Genomic DNA, 24,689 nt, shown 5'->3' with positions numbered 1-24,689 from the left:
GTATGGTTTGTATTAAACAATTACACTAGCCCCTCTCCTCACGTTCGGTCTGTGGAATCGGTTCGTCAGTATTTGATGTGGTTTACGAAATATATCCAGCGGTAACGTTAGGTGACTCACCCTGTATAGTTTACACTGTGCTTATCATGTCATCTCACTTAATAACTGCTATTATCACATGTAGAAGCAATGTAGTACTCCAACCTACATTATTATGCATTTTTATTATGTCAACAATGTAGTTCACCACTGTGCTATATCACACGTATGAATAATGTACTAAATGATTCTTGGACAAATAAACAATAAATTTCTAATCTTCATTTATATTTCTTGCATGCGGCACAGTATAATTGTTACACCAACAAAAAAACATTGAAATGTGATTTCTGAATGAGAAATCTGCTGTGTCATCTTTCCTTATACACAGAATGTAGACAGTGTTACCCGTATCTATTTTTTGTGGTGGTATTGAAAAGCTAATTATTTGCATTACCAAGCATATAGTACACATCTTGCCAATTTGACCTTTTCTAACATTTATTTCATGCTGCTTCATAGCATTGCAATTTTAACAACCAGTCTATGCACAATCTGTCTCTCGCACACTTAAGCACACACTGCCCCCTCCTCATGCTTGCGCCAATGCCCATGCCCCCCCCCCCCCTCCCCCACACATACACATGTCAAGCAGCAAGCAGGTATGCTTTTGGATTGTGTTTGAAAATAATTGTATGGCCCATTGAATTCTTTGCATCACTAGCTATCAAATCAAAAATATATATGATTCACTCCTCTATGTGGAACGCTAAGCCTGAGAAATGAGTAGCAAGTCATTTTTCCTTTTAGTTTCATGTTTACTGTCCTTTCTTGCACTGTGAGTGATTGCTGACTACAAACTTCATAAGGGAAGAAAGTCACTATGGGAGTGTTGTCAACATGCTCAACTGTTTAAAGAGCTGTCTACAAGAGGTATTGCAGTGTGGCCAATGTATTATTCTTATTCTGTGACTGTGGAATAAATATTTTCTTACACAGGGGACAGTTGCCCCAGAATATGATGCTGTATGACATAAGGTAGTAAAAAAACAGAAGTAAGTAATTTTTGTGAAAATTTCATCTCCAAAGTCTGTTATTACCTTTAATGCAGAAATTGCAGAGCATAAACTTTTAATAAGACCTGTAAAAAGTGACTTCCATTATTTCAAGTTCTTATCAATGTAAAAACCTCAGACTGTGGTCTTCGACTTTTTCCGCATCTATGAAAATTTTTTTTCCTCATAGGCTTTGTCGAGTTATATTGATTGATTGTTTGATTTATTAATACAGGCCCTAAATATTTAATTCATCTTTGCTGATGCTCTATGTTATTACGTTTCTTGACTCATTCCACATCTCAAAAGATGCTCCTTTTGAAGAACATGATGAATGTCTGGATCATTAAAAGAATTATATACTGTCTAAATTTGTGTGTTCTTTTCAACTAATTTTCCTGTTGCCTTCTTGTCTGTCTACTGGTTTAATTTTATTTTCAGTTTAACTCAAGCATTACGGAAAAGATTCATCATGATAAGTAACTACTTTTAGTTTAGTGGAATTCCTTAAGCAATTAAACTGCGGTTGTATGTCTTGGCTTGTTGTTGCTACTGTGTATTGTTCACAGAGCTGAAATCAGTCTTTCTTGGTGCTTATATCCATATTATTAGTCAGCTGTTTGAAGCCTTTCTTTTATTATACTTATTAATCATTGCATACTTCTATGCTTTATATTTAACATGAATGGTGGCATTGCTAATAATTTTGGGTCTTTTATTTTTGTTTCCATGAAACAGTTATTTCACATGAAATGAAACAAATGCTACCCTCATTTCTCTATTACATTTATTTTATTTTATGTAAAACAGGTGATATGGAGTCATAGAGTGTGTGCCCAAAATGCAATATGTCAAATTTTGTGAATCACTGATGATATTTTAAGGAAGCTAATATAACATTTAGCAGGTTTTTAAAAAAGTCATTTTGTGGTGTGCAATATATTTGCTTTAACATACCAAATGTTTTCCAAAGACCCACTGTGTGAATAAGTGGATCATGTAAAGTTACAGAGACTGCTTCCATGAATCAGATGCAATATAAAACAGCAACTACATAATGATACCATTCTTTTTCTCTGCTGATCAATTAATAAAGATATCATCTGCATCATCATAAAAATATAAAAAAATGTACATTGCATATCTTGTTCAAATTTATGAAAAATTTTGCAAAGTTGGTACAATATATGAGAAAATAGTGAACTGAATAGATGATAACAACTGCTTAAGAACAACATTATACTTATTCATAAAGAGAAATACACTAAATGAGAGCAACACATGAAAAGTACCCACAAACCTATTTTATGAACAGTAGTTAGAGCTGGTCAGGAAAGAACGTACAATAACAAAAATAATGAATTGCGTCAGGCTCTAAATTTAGCAAGAGAAAAAGATGGTGTACTAGAGTTTCCATGAGTGGGAAAAAATGTCACTTCCAACCAAAGATCAAAGAGATTCACAAGATACAAAGTAGAACCAGGATCTAATGATCTGTACACTTATACTGTTTCATAGCCTTCTTGATAGCTGATGTGAAATCAAATTTTGCTTCCAAAAGAGTAGAAATTTATATAACCTTCAGTTATTTTAGATTCAAATGTTCTTCAATGGTTGAAACAGTTGCTGCATTTAGCTTGAAGAAATGCCTCACTTATTCTACATAAGCAGCATCTTTTCTTGCACTCAGAATGTGTAATAGAGCTTTTTGTTCTGATTTACAGCTTCTGCAGTGTAATGTTGAATTAATACTACTTTATGTACAATGGCTTCTGTGCTGCATTCATATGTATGAGACAATGATTATTGACTGACATTATTATTAACTGACATTAGTTAGAAGTTACCTGCTGCTGATGTAAGTGATCTAAAAATAAAATGCTACTGTGCTGAATTCTGCAGATGCAGCCAACACTGCATAAATTCACAGATTTCCTTTAAATTTCTGCAAGTGATAATGTAGAATAATAATAATAATAATGATAATTATATTATGCTCTTCATCTTCAAACATTTGGCCTCTGCTACGCGGAAGGCCATACAATTTGAGGCGCCATGTCACGTATTGCGCGGCCTCTCCCACTGGAGGTTCGAATCCTCCTTCGGGCACGGATATGTGTGTTGTTCTTAGCATAAGTTAGTTTAAGTAGTATGTAAGTCTAGGGACCAATGACCTCAGCAGGAATTCACACTCATTTGAACATTAGGCCTCTCCTTCTAACTTGTTGCAATGTCATTCAGTTTGGTCTTGCAGTCTGGTCTTTGACCTACTCTGCAAAAGCCCCTAAGTTGACTTTATACATTTACATGGTACATGTGCATCACTCATCTGTTCTACATGAGATCTCCAAGTATTATTATTTTTTTTATTTCTGAAATTGGTCCGCTATGGACCACAGAGGACTTAAGACTTCTTCTCCTTCCTTATCCTCCCAGAACCTCTTCATATTTGGGCTTCTTTTTTTCTCTTCACCTTGGAAATGATCTGTTTGGGCCTCCTGTTTGATGGTTTATTTTGAAATAAAGTTATGCTGTTAACTCTGCTAGTAAACTCTCTTCTACTGTATCTGTGACATAATTCCAACTCTGCTTCACCTCATCTGCCTATTAGGTGTGGCCTTTAACCCCACTATGTAGCTGAAGATCATTTTGGTCAGTCTGCTGTCATCCATAGTTTTTAGGTGTCCATATAACATCGACCTCCACTTCCTCGTTGTGTCCATGATCTTTTCAGTGTACTTGTATAATTCTTCGTTTTTCCTCTTATTCCAAGTCCCATCAGCAGTCTTCTGTGGTGTAGTATTTTTCTAAAAAATTTCCTTTTTTGCTATTTTTGAGTTCTTGAACCTCCCCTATATTTAAATTTAAAATAAGATGCTCTGAAGCATGCAGTCCTTCAGGTTGTACTACCAAATTATAGTGTCTGATTTTGGATTTCTAGGGTAAGCCTATTTATTGTTCTTCTTCTGTGTTAGCTTGTAGGCCAAGTCTAATTTTCTGGCTCCTACTTATCCAGTCTGTTTGACTGGATTCATTCCCCCCCAGGTACACTGGCATCCAAAATTAAGCAACAAGCCACTATTTCCCCATCCTGTGCCTAATTTGTTATATAATCATATAAACTGCTAATCAGATGTCTGTACAATCATGTTCTGATGACATTCCAGTCAATGAACAACCATGCTAATGATGACGTCAGGGCACCAATGAATGAAGTAGTTTTTGTCGGGTATCCCCACATCCACAATTGCTGTGTACACAGTCGCAGACGGTGCAGTATGGCACAGAGAAGATGCCTATCAGACTCTCTGTGGTGGAGGCCTATAGAAAGAAAGGAAGCAGGACAATCGCAAACTCGTGTCCTGATGGCTTAATGTGAAGTGTTCTGTTGTTTCTCAGATGTGGCAACAGTTTATAGAGAACAAAACTGTATCCCAAAGATCAGGACAGGGCTTATCACGTGTAACTTCAGAAGAGAGGACCATTATTTGGCTGTAAGGGCACGACATTACAGCCTTAGCACTGCAAGGCAACTGACATGTGAACTCACATCATCACCTGGAACTGTTGTATTGAGGCAAAAGGTGTGTAGAAGACTATGGCAGAGTGGCTTTTAATCAGAGACCTGCTGTATGCCTACATCTGAGGCATCTTCACAGAAGGGAATGTCTAGAGTGGTGTCATTAACATGCCACCTGGTCAGTCGAACGGTAATGTAGTTTATACAAATTAGTTCCAATTTAGTCTGGAGAGGGATTTTCAAAGAATTAGCATCTGGAGGGAACGTGGAACACGATTTCGGAATGCAAAACATTGTGGAAGAGACTTAATATCGAGGAGGATCCCTAATGGTGCAGGCAGGGATTATGTTTACCACTCGAACCCCTACTCAGAAAACTGTACGGGTGAATAGGCAAGGTTTAACTGCTGTCAGGTATTGTGATGAGATCTTGGAACCGCATTTGCTGTTGTTGCAAGGTGCCGTGAGCCCAGACTTTGTATTGATGGTCGATAATGCTCGACCTTATAGAGCACAGGTGGTTGATGTTTTCTTGGAAACGGAAGATATTGCATGCATAGTGTGGTCTGTTTGCTCTGCTGATTTGAATCCCACAGAGCCTGTCTGGAATGCACTTGGGCGATGGCTTGCATCAAGTCTGCATCCACCAAGACTGTGAGCAAATCTGCAGGAAGAATGGACACTATTGTCTCAACAAGAGACTGATGACATTATTCACAGCATGCCCCATCGTTTATTCACAGCATGCCCCATCACTGTCAGGCCTGTATTGCTGCCAGAAGTGGTTGCACCCCATACTGAGCACATTAACCAGTTGTTGGAATGTGCGTGCAAATCCATTAAGTTGGAAAAAATGAAGAACACTTTTGTCTACATTATATATGTTGCAGTTGTTTACATTCTGTATTCTTTACTTTGTTTATACTGTACTAGCACATCTTTATATTGTTATGTGGTAAAATAAAAGCAACCTTGTAAAATTTCCATTTGTTGCTTTAATTTTGGACACCAGTGTACTTAAACTTCTCTGTCTTCTTAATGTTCCCATGATTTACTTCTGTGCAGCTCTCTCTTCGATGCCTGCACTCCATATATTCTGTCTTTTCATAGGAAATTTGAAGACCTGTTTTTATCTGTGATTTCATGAAGACTCCCAAGCATCTTGCAAGCACCTTCCCAGTTGTTGGCTAAGACAGCAAGGTTGTTGGCGGAAGCTAAACACTTGATTTCCTGGTTCTGTCTTTCCCTCCCAATGCATATTCCTCTTATTCCTTCCAAATTCAGAGCCTCTTCCCAGGTTTTCACTATTTTCTCCTGTACTATGTTGAAGAGGATTGGGGATAATCCATTTCCTTGTCTGACCCCTGCCTTAATTTCAAATGGATCAGAAATTTGCCCAAGGCACTCGGCTTTCGAGATGGCATCTGTTAGCATTTGTTTAATGATTTGTTTCATATTTTGTCAGTTACAAACTCTTCCAAGGTACTAAATAGTGTTTGTCTGTCGACTGAGTCATGCTTTTTTAAAGTCGACAAAGGTAACCACAGTGTTCTGGCACCATAGAGCTCTTGTTGGCAGAATGCTTTTTAGGTTGAATATCTGTTTGACAAATGACCTTCCTTTCCGGAAATGAGCGTGGTATTCTTCAGTGAGGTGATCTACCTGTTCTTCAACTCTGTTAAGCAGAGCTCTAGAGAGTATCTTATAAGTGATTATTAGAGACTGAATAAGCATTGTATTTATTAATGTGATAATGTAGCACATATCAACCCATAAAAGCATTTTAATGAGTGTGATAAAGATCAAAAGTCAAAGTGTAAATAGCTTTTTCAGAGATAAAGTTTTTTGCCTAATTCACATAATATTCTATGACTCAGTAAGTATCTTGTACTGCACACTGTCTAAAATAGCCTATGTTCTTCCTCAGGGTTCAAGCTGTCTCATTACCAAATTTTATCAAAATTAATTCAGCAGGTTAGTAATAATAATTTTCAATTAATTTCTGATGTGGCAGTTTTTCACACATCTCCTGAACTATGCTTTGTACAATGATATAATTTTGCAGGTATACTCAGTGGTATATATTAACACTGTCTGCAAAATATATCGTGAATACAGTTAGTGGTAAAGAAGTAATAAATTCAAATGTGTCATCATTTTGTGGAGGAGTGTCAGCAAGAAAAACTTTTTAAAGATTTAAAATAATATGCAAAGTTTGTTTCAAATCTCTACATGCTCTCAATTCTCAAAGTGGCTGCACCCCGTACTGAATGATTAAAATCTGGGTACTCATGTGTCGTGGCTTACAGTTCTTTTTCACCACACCACCACCACGCTTTTGACAGGTAGGTGGTTCTTACCCCTACAAGAATTCTTTCCAGCCAGTGTACCATGGCTGTTTGAAATCAATCCAGCCATTTTGGAGGAGATATGGAACACACAGACATACAAACACACATTTTTAAAACATGTATGGATACCTCTTTTTCTGTGATCCAATTCTGATGAGGTAAAGCTTATACAGCAAAAAGCTATACTTAAGTCCCCTGTGTAAACCACATGAAAATTTGTCTACAGATTTATTATTAGTATAGATTATTATCATTTCTATGTAATCTAGAGGTTAGAATAGAGAACCCCACTTTACAAATGTTACGCATGTTTTATGAAGTTAACATTTTCTTTTTTCTCTTCTTTAATGGCTTATTTTTATTTTTTTTTTATGTCACAGTTGTAACTTCTCTGTCTTGCTGGAGAAAATATTGGGATTCATTTAACACTGTATGTACTCTCGTACTAACAAGTGTTACTTACCTGTGGCTCATATAGAGGGGGCAGCCAGCACACATGCAGCACAATATAAGAATAATGATGACAATCAGGAGGAGTATTGTCATTATAATTAAGATCCAGAAGAGTGAGTTACTTTCAGCTTTAGCTTCTTTCTGAAGAAGAGATACAGAACATTAAAATAAGTTGTATAAACTAGTTCAGGGATTACTTCATGTGACAAAGAATATAATTAAAATAATAAGGAATATTTAGAATAGCTATACTTCCAAAGGTGAAATCCTATGTATCGTTAATTGACACACACAGAGAAGCACAAAAAACTATTCTAGCGTTCAGAACTGTTAGTTCCTTTCTCAGAGAAAGAAAAGGCATAGGTTGTGGATGGTTAGAAAGGAGGGGCAAGTCTCTCAGCCCCCAGATGAAAGCGATCTAATAATTGTGAAGACATGGTCAAAGATGGTACACTGGTAACTGCTATGCCAGATTCAATATAAAGATGACCGAGTAAGAAGTAAAAATGGAATAATAGGTAGGGAAATGAGAAGTAAAATTGACACTGTGATTAAGAACTTGGAGAAAACTGGTAAAGAACATGAGGTAAAAACCAAAAAGAGAGAGAAAACAAAGACTAAAGATGTAATAGAATAATAGTGCAGGAGGGTGTCAAGATACGTAGGTATGTTAGACAGTAAGTTTCCATCTCTGGAGTTCAAGGAAACTAGCACCAGGTGTGAGGACCCAAATAGTCTGAGAGTTCTAACAAGCTCTCGGATATTGTCAGTCATGGTGTATAGCATGGTCGCATCAGCAACTCGGTATTGACATTCCCATGGTGGACAGTTCTGTGTCCATTCACATAATCAGCCTGTTCTGTGGTGGTCATTATTACACAAAATACCATGCAGTGAACATGTGTTAGTTGGTGAATGATATGCATGGTTTCACGTTTTGCTCTGATTTTTATTTACTATGATTTAGTAGTCGTGGGGCTGGAGTAAGTGATAGTGTGTGGATACATGGGCAAGATTTACACTAAGAATGGTTGTAGATATAAGGACAATGGTCTTGAAATGTCATCTTGTTCAATGAGAATGTTAGGGCAGTTAGGAGGGTAACAGAAGGGGAGTAGATCAGGGTAATGATTTCATTTCTGGGCTGGAGAAAGTCATAGCATTGGTGGAATAATGTATTGAGACTTTAAAGGCCTGAAAGGTTCTAGGAAAAAGGTAGGTGCTTCTGAGTTTTTTGGAATTGAGAGCTTTTTTTTTGGGGGGGGGGGGGCAACAAGAGAACACTGTGCAGAAGGTGTGTTTGTGAATGAGATCCTTGGAATTGTCGAGGGAGAGGAAAGCCTAGAAGAATTTGTTAGTATAGATGTTCAGAGATTTGGTGGTGGTGCAATTACGTTTGCCACAGATGCTGAAATTGTGGGGAAGGAAGCTTTTAAGTGCTGACAGCTGTCAAAGTGAAGGTATTTCTGCATACTGGTTAGTTTTATATGGACTGAGGTCTGGATGCGTTCCTCAGTGGGATGAAGGTTAATGTCAAGGAAGGTGGCTTTGAATTTTAATTAGTACCAGGTGACTATGAGTTGCAACTGGGAGTTCAGTTACTGCGGGAAGTATAGGAGTACTTTACCAAAGAGCCCAGACATTAAAGATGCTATTAGTAACTCTGTATAAAACCAGGGTGCTCAGCTTATGAGTCTTGAAGAATATGTAACTTTGAGATGAGGACAACCACTGCCAAAATATTGCATGTTGAATAAAAAATCTTCCACTTTTTATTGAAAGATCATAACTGGCTTTTTATTCTTAAAATGCATTATCAGGTGATCTCTACATAGGAGGAACAACATATTTACTCTTCAGAATAATCAGTTGTTAAAGGTAAGTGATCACAATCACATAAGCATCTAAAATAGTATAGTTACATTATCTTTAAAATCACTGTACTGTACATGAAAGACAGTTATAGACAAGTCCCACAGTTCATTGTAAAAGCAACTAAAATAAATAACTTGCTGTAAAATGGAGGTCCAAGTTAAAATGATTGGGCCCTATAAAATAAAGGTATGTCTCAGTGACCATGAAAAACAGAAGAAATCAGAAAGTCATAAATGCCACAAGAACATCCAGAGAAACAAAGTCAAATAAGTGTAGCCTAACTTCAGTTAGGAGCTAGAAAGAGAGAAGTAAAGCTGAACACATACCTTATTCACAGACAGCTTCAGACTGACCTAAACTGACAGAACCATGCAATAAATGGCACATGCACAGAGTCAGAGAAGGGCTTAGTCATGTTTATTGATAAGGATGAAAAGTGGTTGTACAATGCTACTAAACTAATCCTCCAACAAGCAAGTGATTGAATATAATAACATATAAATTCAATGCGTAAAGAATTTGTTTCTAGGAACCAATACTCTACCTATTCAAACATTCAAAATTAGACAAATAGTTCATGTAGTATACATCCATCTTTGCATTGAGTGTTTCATCTGGGGATTTATTCATTGAGCAATAAATTTCCAATTCTTCTTGCCCTCACTTTCTTGATATGGTATCTGAAGATTGGAGGGGAGATCTATAATTGAATGCCCTGTTTCCTAAAGGTGGATACTTAAGGCTGATTTGGAGCCTGGGCTGTCAATGCGCTCCTTAAAGCATATCTCTAAATTTTTTATTGGTTGACTGAAACACCTTGAACTACACCAATCACATATAGTACAATATACTCAGGAGATTTATAACTTTCATATCTCGACTTTTCCAGTGTCTGAACCTCTGGCCATTATTCTAGGGGTGAAGTAGGTTGGAACTATGTTTTTGGAACTCAGATATTTGCCAATCCTTCTGAAAATGTTACCGTAGTAAGGTACTCTACAATAAACTAAATCGTTGTGGGACTTATAGTGCATGGGGGTGAGGGTACTGGAACCATTAAGTGATCCTCAGGCCACAGGAGGATTACAGTTCTCATTCTTGGTCTTTAAAACACTCCTGTTAATGTCACTGACAAAGTAACCCCTCTATTAATTGGAATGGCCTATGAACTGAATTATCCTGAACTCATGCATGTAGGCTTCTTGAGACAGTAGGATGTTGTGCTGCCATCTTTTATTCAGTTGGATGGTTTTAAGAATTATGAATTATTAGGTCAGAAGTCGTAGATTTTCTATAAATATCATAACTAATAGTGTTGTCTCAAGTGTAATAGGCAAATCTAAGAAAGGTAGGGTTCCATTAATGAAGTGTTCCACAGTAAACTGGATGTTATTATTCAAGCTGTTTATGTTTAGCTCAAGGAAAAAGCTATTACAATCTTGGAATGTCAATAAGATAATATTGTCTACATATTGGGACCATAAAATGATCTTGTTAGAGTATATAGTTAGATCCTCCATGACACAGTGCTCGAAATCTGTCATAAATGTTTGCCAAACAATAAGAAAACATAGCTGATCCCTATCTTTGTACATGTAGGTATATCATCTCCAAATTTAAAATAATTGAAACTTAACACCAACTTCAACCGGCTGTAAAACACCAACCATCTCTGTCAGGGGTCTTTTGGTAGGTCTTCTAAGGTTCTCATTAATTATATCCTGTACCTGATGCATAGGAATACTGTATATATGCTTTTCACATCAAGAGAAAAAATGGGTGTCCATAAATTTAGACAACATAGTCTATAGAGAACAATGACCTGATGCTATATTAAAATTAAAATGAACAGTTAAGATCAAAATAATATTTGTTTATTTACCAGTTTTGGCTTATGTAAAAGCCATATTCAGAATTTTTGGCCCCTATGGCGGGTGGCTCCTTGGTTGTCTTGTGATATGTACAATCGTGGTATCACGAGACAACCGAGGAGCTGGCAGCACCAGCCATAGGAAGCTGAAACCAGTAAATAAACAAACATTATTGTGATCTTTACTGTTCATTTTGACTTAAAAATGGGTGTTTAGGAGGAATGGCTAAGTTAGAAAGCTTATTGACAATTTCCTCTTTGTTAGATACACTGTGCTTGACTGGATGGTTAAAATTTTTAACCAGGTAAATGGCTAAAAGCTTCTCAATGCATTATCTTGGTCTATTTTTTGTATTTACAGTCAGAAGCTTGGGCATAATGTTCTTATGTGTATTTACCACCCTCAAAGCATACCTAGGAGCTGGTTGGTTCATTGATACCAGTGTTCTCTTGGTATGTAAATTAGGAAATACTTTTGTGATTGAGAACTTTCTTAATATTTGCCAAATATTTGTTTATTAAATCAAATCTGCTTTCAACTTGAAGAATTTTTCTTTCAAGTGACTCATGAAAAGACTGTCGTAGATCAGGGCCATCCCATTTGCCATAGTAGGCCCCCTGATTTGTTTGTATTCCTATCCCTCAAATAAAGGAGGTTTTAGGGAGACTTGCTGGCTGGGATTGGGAGAGGTGTGTTTTGGCATTGAGAGGGCATGTGCATGTTGAATGTTTGTGTATAGTGAGGTCACATTGAGAGTGATAAGGAGGGTTTCATGCGAGAGACAGATGGAAATGAATTAGACATTCCAGGAAATGAATAGACCTTTTACATTGAATGGGACACTGTGTGATGGGTTGGAGATGTTGGTCTACCAGTGCCAAGATACATTCAGGTAGAGTTTGTAGATAGCTCCAATGGGATGGCCAGGATGGTTGTTTTTGTGTATTTTGGGAATTAGGTGGAAGGTGGAGATACTAGGGTCAGGAGGAGTAAGGAGTTCTGTGCAAGCAGTTGGTAAGTCCTTCTGAGTGGCATAGGGGTTTTAAGGATTTTCTTTAGCTCAGTGTGGATGGAAGAAATGGGATCATTAGGTATAATTGTGTATGTCGAGGTGTTTAACAGCTGACAAAAACCATACATCATGTACTCCTCACTGTCAAGTAACACAGTAGTGGAACTTTTATCTGCGAGGACAGATTGTGCAGTCTGCCTCCAGGTCATTGATACAGTGGACCTCAGTTTGAGTAAGATTTGGATGTTAGTGATATTTTTAGGCATGATGCTACAAATGAGGAATTGCTGGAGTGGCATAAGAGAATGGTTTTGGGAAAGAGGGAAAGGATCCCTTTGGGACCACAGCCCCTCTAGGAATTCCTCACTTTCACCATCACCTTCTAGAATTGTTCTTTAATGAAGGTCATACATTAATTTACACTACCGAAGCATTTCATCACTGCTGCACCTTGAAAGTCATGTGTATTTCAACTTGTTCCACACCCCTAAAAGTTCAACCTAATTTATGATATACTAGATAAGTGTATGTGTAGGTGAAAAGAGGGGGCCAGCAGATCAATTACATAGGTGTGATTTTGCTCAAGCAGAGGGAATGTTAGCATCAGATTTGACATTCTGCAAAGATTGAATACCAGCAATAAGATGTAATTATGAACATTGTGTTGAGAAACTAGTCTTGAAGAGTAAAATGCATTTGTGGAGGGTAAAACAACTAGGAGAGAAGATGTGTCATTGTGTCTCTACAGTCTACACTGGTAAAGTTAAGGAGCAGAAATGCAAAACAATGGAATTCAAAAGAACTGAACTGAAAAATCTATCTGTAGAGTCCCAAGTAGAACTGGCAGTAGATGGCAAAACTAGATTGACATTTATAAAACAGAAAAAGTTCATATCTCTCATGTTAAGCTATAGAGATTTCTCTCCAGTAAGTTATGAAGGACCTTGCAGAGGATCTTTGTGTTCTTTCAGTCACTGACTTATATTGTAACAACATTTAGTGTTGTTGTTGCTGACACTCTTTGTTCAGTGCCTTTGTTTATGCTTTTTATTCTCTTTTGCAAACAGTCTGTATGTGCTCCTCTTTTTCTATTGCTGTTTGGTACTTCAAAAGACATTGCAACCAAATAGTTATCTGTGTCATAGACACCTTATTCCTCTTTTTAAAAGGTCACATAACTAAAAATGAAGTTCTTACTTTAAAAACAACTGCTGCCTTTCAAACACACTATTCATTTACTATAATGTAAATGGATAAATAAAAAAACCTACTCACCAAGTGGCGACAAGGGAACACACACACAAAAGGATTTAAGTTATACAAGCTTTTGGAGCCAGTGACTCCTTTTCTGGCAGAAGAGTTGAAGTAGGAGGAAGAGAGGTGAAGGAAAAGGACTAGAGATGTTTAGGGAAAGGGATACAGATCATAAAAGTCACCCAGAACCTAGGGTCAGGGGAGACTTACCAGACAGGATGAAAAGGAAAGACTGATTGTTGGGGACTGCACCGGACAAGGTTTGAATACGTCAGAGCTTAAAGGTGGAAGACAGGGTAATATGCAAGAGAGAGATTAACTACTAAAACACCGTGCATGAGTCAATAAGAGTGAAAAGTTAAGTGCATTATTTGTAACAGAGGTGGGAGGGTGGTGGCGAAAATTAGACAAGTCAGATAATGAAAGATGTAGAAAACTAAAATGGAGTGAAGAAATGAGTAGTTACTGTGAATAAATGCTGAGACGGATGGAATTTTTGTAAATTAAGGCCAGGTGGGTGGCAAGAACCAAGGAGATGTTGTGGAGTTCTGAGAAACTGGTGTATGGGGGAAGAATCCAGATGGCACAGGTGGTGAAACAGGCACCAAGGTCATCACTGTCATGTTGTACAGCATGCTCTGCAACAGGATATTGCCTGTTGCCTGTGTACACCCTCTGCCTATGCCCATTCATCCTGTCTGATAACTGGGTGGTAGTCATGCCGAAGTCTGAACAGTGTTTACATAACAGCCATTGCCAGTTCCAAGCCCAGGGCCCCATCTCACAAGTGATGGGGAAGGAGAAGGGAGAGGAGTAACAACCTTGTAAAAAAAACCTTGGTCCATCTGGCTCCAGATGGTAGCACCCAGTTAGGGCCCCAACCTAAGGTTACATGCGAAGCCCGGCCAACGGTCTTGAAGGCAGAAGAGGGACGTCACTTCCCAATGGCAGGGAGAGTGGAAGAGCCACTGAAACATATCAAATACTGGCTGTACTCTGTGTTAGGGGCAGCTACCAAAGGCATTTGTGTCCCCATGTCAGGGGTGGCCTGAACTCATCTTCTGGTGCTAACAACTTCAGTCGTTTTTAGCTCATGGAATTGATCACACTATTAAATTGAGATTACAGCAGGGGGACAATCCCCCACTGACCAAGGTCAATACAAGCAGGCATTTGGGTTCTGGGGGACCTGCCAAAAAGTGCATAAGGGAAGAGTCATAGCTCCCAAGAACCTCAAAGAAGATTAAAACTAAAAAGACTTTCAGAATTGAAACCCTAAATGTACAGACAATGATTAAGACTGGTAAACTTAAACAGGTAGTAGATGACAGATGAGATGAAAGAGAGAAGCACTGGAATACTAGTGATGCAAGAAACAAGATACACTGACGAAGATACAGTGGAGTCAGAAGGCTTCATAATATTGGAAGGGAAACCAGGAGTTAGAGTGGGAAAGGAAAGACATGCACCTAGATGCTTTGGTACGGGGTTTATAGTTGACAAGAGATACAAGGATGGCATAACTGAAATGAAGAGCAGTTCAGAAAGGATATCAACACTGACATTTCAAGCAGTGAACAAAAAGTATGCAATAGTAAATGGACATGCACCTACAAATGACAAGAACTGAAAAGACAAGAAAGTTGCAGACAGTTTCTGGGAGGAGCTAGATGATACACTGAAAAACATGCCATATAGACATGTAAAGATACTCGTAGGAGATTATAAGAGAGAAGCAACATAAAGGAGTAGTGGGCGAGTACCCTGCACACCAGCAGACAAACAAAAATGGAGAAAGACTGTGTCGAGAACATAAAATGAGACTAATGATGCCACACTTTAGGGCCAAACCGAGTAAAAAAAAGACATGGGCAAACCCATGCACCTGTCTTGGGGAATTCCAGATTGACCACGTAGCAATCAGCTGGACAAACACTAAAGAGATCATGAACACAAAGGTCAGGAAGAACACAAGAATAGAATCGGATCATTATCTTACAGAAGTTAAGTGCCTTTGGATTCCAAACAGGGACAGACTTTCACAGACGAATAAAAGAATTGGAAACATGAAGATAGACAGAGACAAATTAAGACACAATCGATCCAGATATGAGGAAGAAATTGAGTCATTCAATGAATGGGACGACATGAAGCGAAATATGGCGAAACAGGCTGAATATGGGGAAAGGAAGAAAAGAAACGGAAGCACTGGTGGTGGAACAAGGAATGTGAGGAAGCGGTAGAGACTCGCAGGAAAGCCTGGAGAGACTTGGGCAGCAAGAAGGACCCAGAAAAATGGGAAGTTTTCTTAGGAGCAAGAAAGGAAGCTGCCCAACTAATAAGATGGACCAGAAGACAGAAGAAGCAGCAACTAGATGAGACTGAGACCAACTTCAGGAAAAACAACAGCAGACACCTTTTCAGGAAATTCAAAAAGAGTCTGATTGGATACAAGGCTAGAGAACTGTTTATAAGAGATAAGAAAGGGGAGCTGGCTGTTAGTGCGAAGGAGAACTGTAGAATTTTTGCAGAGTACTTTCACGACCTGCTGAACTGTGAACCACTTGAAGATGAGCTGGAATTGGGGTCTGACACAGAAGAGAGCTAAGCCCTCCAACCAGGGATGAAGTTGCACATGCCATAAGCGATCTAAAGAATAATAAGGCAATTGGAGAAGATGGTATAGCAGCCGATGTGATAAAGTGGGGAGGCAACAAAGCAATAGACAACATGACCAACATAATCCACCAGATTTGGAGAACAAAGAAATTGCCAGAAAGATGGAAGGGACAAGAGAGATGCAAACAACTACAGAGGAATATCGCTACTAGAGGTCGGATACAAGGTGCTGTCGAAACTCTTGCTCAAGAGAGTAGAAGAACAGGTAGAAAGTACAGTTGGCGACTACCAACCAGGATTCAGGAAGGAAAGAGGATGTATAAAACAGATATTTATCCTGAAGCAACTGATAGAACATAGGGCCTTAAAAAACAAAAAGACAGTAATAACCTTCGTGGACTTCACAAAGGCATATGACTCCATCAACTGACAGACTCTTGTTAGGATCCTGAAGAACAGAGGACTAGATGGAACTACACAAGAACTCATAAAAGAAATTCTGACAGACACAAAAGCAAGGGTGAGATACAGAGGAGCACTGTCAGAAGAATTTGAGATCAAGAAGGGTGTTAAACAGGGAGATGGATTGTCACCATTGTTGTTCAATATAGCACTGAACGAAGTGATCAGGCAGTGGAGAGCAATAAACGAGGAAATGGGCATACCAAAGACCCATTTGGGGGTCAAAAAAGACAACAAGGCTCAAGTGGACTGCCTAGCCTTTGCAGATGACATAGCGATAGTAAGTGAGATGGAAGAAGACGCGAAGACACAACTCGACAACTTAAGTAAGGTGGCCAGAAAGGTGGGACAGAGGATCGCCTATAACAAGACAAAGTCATTAAGTACCTCTGCAGGCTGGGAAACACCGGAATACACTGTGAAAATGGTGGACAAATTTAAATATCTGGGAGAATTTATAACAGGAGCAAGGAGGGAATAACAGAGAGGATAAAGAAGATGAGGTCAGCATTCTGTATGATGAGAGAGATATACAATAAAAAGAATATATCCACAGAGGCAAAGATGAGCCACTACAAGGCAATGGTGAGGAATGCAGTATAATATGCTGCCGAGACAATGACACCAGGAAGAAATGGGACAGAACAACTAGAGAAAGAAGAGAGAAAAATACTGAGAAAAGTACTAGGTCCCAAAAGAGGTGGAGAGAGATGGATGCGAAGACCTAGGGAAGAACTGTACCAGAACATAAGAACAATATCCGGGGAAATCAGACTCAAAAGGGCAAGGCTTGCTGGACTTGTAATTAGGATGAGTATGGACAGAATGACGAAGAGAGTGTGGGAAACAACAGGGAGGACAAGGGGAAAGACAGGAACCAAGTGGGTTGTTGATCTTCAGAAGGACTGGTTGGAATTGGGGATCGAGGTCAAAGGAAATGAAAATTGGAGGAACAAATATACACCAACCAATATGCTGGAGATCAATGACAGAGAAGAATACAGGAAAAGGTTAGAGTGTCACCAGTGGAGCTGACAGGAGAAAAGGACACTGAAGATCTCAGAAGAAGAGTGGGAGAGAAGAAGAGAAAGAATGAAGAGGTTCTGGGAGAAGAAGAGGAAAATGCAGTCCACGATGGGGCTACCTGGGGTCCTACAGAGGCTGTAACACAAGAAGAAGAAGATGAAGAAGAAGATAACAGCTTGTATATAATGTGTGAATTTCACAGGTGACTCTCCCTCTGACAGTATATGTTTTGCCAGTTACAGGGCTGGAATTGGTAGTGGTAGGAGAGTGTATAGGGCAAGTGTTGCAGCAGGGACAGTCATAGGGGTAGGGAGATGGGTGCAGAAAGAGAATATGATCTGACAAGAATACTGCAGAGATTGGGGTGGCGACGAATAGCTATTCTAGGTGTGGTGGGCAAGATCTCAGACAGAATGAATCTCATTACAGGACATGATTTTAGGAAGTCATGGTCTTGTCGAAGTAGCCGATTGATATATTCAAGACCAGGATAATACTGGGTGACAAGTGGTGTGCTCTGAAGCTATTTTTTGGAGGAGTCAGCAGTACCAGGATTGGATGTGAGGCCCAGGAAATCTGCTTTTGAACTAGGCTGTTGGGATAATTACATCCAGTGAAGGCGGAAGTGAGAGTGGTGGTGTATTGCAGTAAAGAGTCTGCATCCCAACAAATACTTTTGCGTCAAATGCCAAGGCTGTATGGCTGCTGTGAACATTTGACATGGAAAGATGGCAACTGTCAAAATGTAAGTACTGTTGTTTGTTAGTAGGTGTGATGCGGATGGAAGTGTGTAGCTGGCCTTCGGTGAAGATGAGATCAACACCAAGGAAAGTGGGATGGAGTCTGGAATAGGACCATGTGAAATTTAATTGGGAGAAGGTATTTACATATTCCAGGAACTTTCACAGGTCAGCCTCACCATGAGTCCATATGACAAAGATTTCATCAATATATCTAAACCAAACAAGGGGCTGAAGGCATATGGATCCCAAGAAAGTCCCCTCCAAGCAACCTAAGAAAAGATTGGTGTAGGAAGGAGCCATTCTGGTTCCCATGGCCATACTCCTGATCTGTTTGTATGCCTGCCCCTCAAAGGTGAAGTAATTGTTGGTAAGTATGAAGTTGATATATTCATTTACTATTACTGTTTAACCCTTACCTGAGTATACTGATTAATATTGAAACCTGTGTCTGTGTATGTGCGGATGGATATGTGTGTGTGTGCGAGTGTTACCTGTCCTTTTTTCCCCCTAAGGTAAGTCTTTCCGCTCCCGGGATTGGAATGACTCCTTACCCTCTCCCTTAAAACCCACATCCTTTCGTCTTTCCCTCTCCTTCCCTCTTTCCTGACGAAGCAACTTGTTGCGAAAGCTTCAATTTTGAATTTTGTGTGTATGTTTGTGTTTGTTTGTGTGCCTATCGACCTGCCAGCGCTTTTGTTTGGTAAGTCTCATCATCTTTGTTTTTAGATATATTTTTCCCACGTGGAATGTTTCCCTCTATTATATTCATATCAATTATTTATTTATGTACATTATTGCCTGACTCCTCCCCCATGAACCATGGACCTTGCCATTGGTGTGGAGGCTTGCATGCCTCAGCGATACAGATAGCCATATGTGGGTGCAACCACAACAGAGCGGTGTCTATTGAGAGGCCAGACAAATGTGGGGTTACTGAAGAGGGGCAGCAGCCTTTTCAGTAGTTGCAGGGGCAACAGTGTGGATGATTGACTGATCTGGCCTTGTAACACTTGCAGCTTTACTGTATGGTTAAATGGTGATGGCGACCTCTTGGGTAAAATATTCCGGAGGTAAAATAGTCCCCCATTTGGATCTCTGGGCGGGGACTGCTCAGGAGGACGTTGTTATCAGGAGAAAGAAAACTGGCATTCTGCGGATCAGAGCGTGGAATGTCAGATCCCTTAATCGGGCAGGGTGGTTAGAAAATTTAAAAATGGAAATCGATACATTAAAATTAGATATAGTGGGAATTAGTGAAGTTCGGTGGCAGGAGGAACAAGACTTCTGGTCAGGTGACTACAGGATTATAAATACAAAATCAAATAGGGGTAATGCAGGAGTAGGTTTTATAATGAATAAAAAAATAGGAGTGCGGGTAAGCTACTACAAACAGGGTAGTGAACGCATTATTGTGGCCAAGATAGACACGAAGCCCACACCTACTACAGTAGTACAAGTTTATATGCAAACTAGCTCAGCAGATGACGGAGAGATTGATGAAATGTATGACGAGATAAAAGAAATTAGTCAGATAGTGAAGGGAGAAGAAAATTTAATAGTCATGGGTGACTGGAATTCAATAGTAGGCAAAGGGAGAGAAGGAAACATAGTAGGTGAATATGGATTGGAGGAGAAGAAATTAAAGAGGAAGCCACCTGGTAGAATTTTGCACAGAGCATAACTTAATCATAGCTAACACTTGGTTCAAGAATCATGAAAGGAGGCTGTGTACGTGGAAGAAGCCTGGAGATACTAGAAGGTTTCAGATAGATTATATAATGGTAAGACAGAGATTTAGGAACCAGGTTTTAAATTGTAAGACATTTCCAGGGGCAGATGTGGACTCTGACCACAGTCTATTGGTTATGAACTGTAGATTAAAACTGAAGAAACTGCAAAAAGTTGGAATTTGAGAAGATGGGACCTGGATAAACTGAAAGAACCAGAGGTTGTAGAGAGATTCATGGAGAGCATTAGGGAATGATTGACAAGAATGGAGGAAAGAAATACAGTAGAAGAAAAATGGGTAGCTTTGAGAGATGAAATAGTGAAGGTAGCAGAGGATCAAGTAGGTAAAAAGGTGAGGGCTAATAGAAATCCTTGGGTAACAGAAGAGATGTTGAATTTAATTGATGAAAGGAGAAAATATAAAAATGCAGTAAATGAAACAGGCAAAAAGGAATACAAACATCTCAAAAATGAGATCGAGAGGAAGTGCAAAATGGCTAAGCAGGGATGGCTAAAGGACAGATGTAAGGAAGTAGAGGCGCATATCACTAGGGGTAAAATAGATACTGCCTACAGGAAAATTAAAGAGACCTTTGGAGAAAGGAGAACCACTGGTATGAATATCAAGAGCTCAGATGGAAACCCAGTTCTAAGCAAAGAAGGGAAAGCAGAAAGGTGGAAGGAGTATATAGAGGGTCTATACAAGGGCGATGTACTTGAGGGCAATATTATAGAAATGGAAGAGAATGTAGATGAAGATGAAATAGGAGATATGATACTGCGTGAAGAGTTTGACAGATCACTGAAAGACCTAAGCTGAAACAAGGCCTCGGGAGTAGACAACATTCCATTAGAACTACTGACAGCCTTGAGAGAGCTCTACCATCTAGTGAGCAAGATGTATGAGAAAGGCGAAATACCCTCAGAGTTCAAGGAGAATATAATAATTCCAATCCCAAAGAAAGCAGGCGTTGACAGTTGTGAAAATTACTGAACTATCAGTTTAATAAGTCACAGCTGCAAAATACTAACACGAATTCATTACAGACGAATGGAAAAGCTTGTAGAAACTGACCTCGGGGAAGATCAGTTTGGATTCTGTAGAAATATTGGAACACGTGAGGCAATACTGACCTTACGACTAATCTTAGAAGATAGATTAAGGAAAGGCAAACCTATGTTTCTAGCATTTGTAGACTTAGAGAAAGCTTTTGACAATGTTGACTGGAATATTCTCTTTCAAATTTTAAAGGTGGCAGGGGTAAAATACAGGGAGCGAAAGGCTATTTACAATTTGTACAGAAACCAGGTGGCAGTTATAAAAGTCGAGGGGCATGAAAGAGAAGCAGTGGTTGGGAAGGGAGTGGGACAAGGTTGTAGTCTCTCCCCAATGTTATTCAATTGAGCAAGCAGTAAAGGAAACAAAAGAAAAATTCGGAGTAGGAATTAAAATCCATGGAGAAGAACTAAAAACTTTGTGGTTCGCCGATGACATTGTAATTCTGTCAGAGACAGCAAAGGACCTGGAAGAGCAGCTGAACGGAATGGACAGTGTCTTGAAAGGAGGATATAAAATGAACATCAACAAAAGTAAAATGAGGATAATGGAATGTAGTCGAATTAAATCGGGTGATGCTGCGGGAATCAGATTAGGAAATGAGATGCTTAAAGTAGTAAATGAGTTTTGCTATTTGGGGAGGAAAATAATTGATGATGGTCGAAGTAGAGAAGATATAAAATGTGGACTAGCAATGGCAAGGAAAGCGTTTCTGAAGAAGAGGAATTTGTTAACATCGAATATAGATTTAAGTGTCGGGAAGTCGTTTCTGAAAGTATTTGTATGGAGTATAGTCATGTATGGAAGTGAAATGTGGATGATAAATAGTTTCGACAAGAAGAGAATAGAAGCTTCCAAAATGTGGTGCTACAGAAGAATGCTGAAGATTAGATGGGTAGATCACATAACTAATGAGGAGGTATTGAATAGAATTGGAGAGAAGATAAATTTGTGGCACAACTTGACTAGAAGAAGGGATCGGTTGATAGGGCATATTCTGAGGCATCGAGGGGTCATCAATTTAGTATTGGAGAGCAGCGTGGAGGGTAAAAATCTCAGAGGGAGACTAAGAGATGAATACTCTAAACAGGTTCAGAAGGATGTAGGTTGCAGTAGGTACTGGGAGATGAAGAACCTTGCACAGGATAGAGTAGCATGGTGAGCTGCATCAAACCAGTCTGTGGACTGAAGACCACAACAACAACATTGCCTGACTTTATTTATGTGTGATTGGTGCTTGTCTGTAAAACCTTACGAATAATAGCAGGCACTTGTACTAGGGTAAAAAAAGCATAGTGGTGTTCTCTCATCCCACAGACATAGAGCTAAATGTCCACTCACAAATATATTAGGTACTTATTGAGTGCCACCTGGCTCCATGGCACGTGAAAAAATAATGTGTATTTCTGAATAGATTTTGGGAATAAAATAATTGGAAATAATGAAGCCGGGTAAAAATATATTACAAAAGGAACTCATAAAATTATTTGCAGTATGTCCATGAAGGAAGACAAATCCCCTAAACAGCTAAACAGGAACAATACTGTGATTGTTATATTCCACAAGAAAGGAGACAGGCAAAGCAGGGAAAGCTATACATCTGTCAGCCTACTCTCCATAATGTACAATTCAGGGTGAAAATTATTTACACAGACAAACTTTGGCAGATTGCATGGGACACTGAAATAAATATTTTTCTCTCATGTCATATTTTCCATTGAGAATTTTTTAATCCGGTAGAGGGAGTTTTCTCTGGATGAAACTTAATAAAACCAACAGACTGGGAGGTTGCGTGGACAATAAAAACATTACTTCGACCACAGTAGAGGTTCAAAAAGGTCTCCATTGACCTGTATACAGAGGTTACAGTGGTGAGTCTTGTTCTGTCTAACACTGACAAAGATTGCATGGGTGCCTAATTCTTAGTGCAGCTGCTACTATACATGCAGCCAGATCCTCTTCTGATTCAACAGGGGTTTTGTAAACAATGATGCATGTCTCTTGTCACACAAAAAGGTTCAGAGGGGCCATACAGGGAACCAAGTAAGCCACAGCGCAGGTCCACCACTACCAACCCACTTTTCGGGAAACTGTTGGTTCAAGAATTGACACATAGGGTGACTGAAATATGCCACCTTCAGATACTCATTAATAACTGCATCTATCAGTTTCCACAAGGCATAGCATACTCTTTCATACTCTTTCTATCCTCTTGCAGATGTGGCTAGTATGTTCCTCTGAGTTTAAGGAGGCGGCATGGGGCAGGGTGGCCGATAGCAGGGGGGTGGGAGTGGAGGAATGTGTAGTGCTGCTTGTGGGAGCATGCAGGGATGTAGTGGGGGACAGAATAGGGCTGTTAGATGCATTTTACAAGATGGGGGAACTATTTAAAGTAAACATTGTTGACAATAGTTTTTAAGACTATTTCTAAAAGAAATGGATTAAATTGTAAGAAATTCTCTTTGTAAACATTGTTATTAATTGTATATTTAATGTCTATACCTATTTTTCTCTAAGTGATCAATTGGGAATAATGTTACAACCATGAAACTTTATCAGAACTTGAAAGAGAAGTCAGAGAAAGAAATTCCAAATTACAAAAAATATTCTCAACAACCACAGGAATTTTTTATTCCTAAACTGGGAAAAGAAGAAGAAATACATTTAATGGAAAATAGCTTAACCACCTACATTTGTTTATTAGTTATTTTTATCTGTAACAGCATTGGGTGCTATAGATATTGGACATGGCAAATAAATTGAAATTGTTCACAATCTTCTGTATAAGTAATTGCTTAAATTGTTACATCAGTGAATCACATTTTATAATTCTCAATCTACTGTTAGCAAGCAACTTCCACATTTAAAAGAATTGAAAGTCAACAGGAAATTGAACATGAAGGCAGTACTTTAGAAGACAATTTTTTCACTGAGTTAGTAGGCAAAGTAGCACTGTAAATGTGACTGTAATGATTTTTTTAAAAAAATAGCTTTATATCCTTGCTAATTTTATGTTCTCAGGGAGTATATTAAAAAACTCCAAACCCGTATGAAATTTTGTGTTGTTCTGCTAGACTATTACTGCATACAAACTTCAACTTCAGTGGTTGGACTTATTAGAACCAATTTGATAGTCTGACTGAAAATCAGTTACAAGGTTTAGTAATTAACACATTAAAAAAATTGTAAAAGTTAACAAAACAAGGTGATGACTTTTCTATTTTGGGAGGAATTTAATGAATAATAAAATTAACTTCAGAAATCATATCTAAATCATATCTGATTGACATTTCCTGCTCTATAGAACAAATGCTGAATGTGAAGTAGTATGATTCTTTTTTTATTTTTATTTATTTATTTTTTTAACAAAGGCATCCCATGTCTTGTGTGAAAACTAGACACTGAAAACACTTTTAGACTTGATAATTTGTGACAGATTAAAACTAATTGATTGATTAAGACTCGAACCTGGAGATCCGCTTTTTTCATGCAGTGCTTCTCTAGTTGAATCACTCCTGCTTGCTATAATATTCCTACATGTTCATTTCATATTTTAAAATCTTTTTTTTGTCTCTTGGTACAGAGGGAAAGAATTTCAATCAAAAAATTAAAAAAAACTGTGTT

At 38.7% G+C, this 24,689-nt stretch overlaps 1 protein-coding gene across 1 annotated transcript in view; it reads right to left on the bottom strand.

The window, feature by feature from the left end:
- LOC126128123 (cadherin-86C-like) overlaps nucleotides 1-24,689 on the bottom strand; it is a 334,718-nt gene that overhangs the window by 20,487 nt on the left and 289,542 nt on the right. Inside the window, exon 18 of the mRNA XM_049915150.1 lies at nucleotides 7,429-7,559. Coding sequence (XP_049771107.1) covers nucleotides 7,429-7,559 — 131 coding nt within the window. The remainder of the gene's footprint in view (nucleotides 1-7,428; nucleotides 7,560-24,689) is intronic.

Source organism: Schistocerca cancellata, chromosome 1 (genome assembly GCF_023864275.1).
Source record: "Schistocerca cancellata isolate TAMUIC-IGC-003103 chromosome 1, iqSchCanc2.1, whole genome shotgun sequence".
NCBI classification, from domain to species: Eukaryota; Metazoa; Arthropoda; class Insecta; order Orthoptera; family Acrididae; genus Schistocerca; species Schistocerca cancellata.
This window is presented reverse-complemented; position numbering and strand designations above follow the sequence as displayed.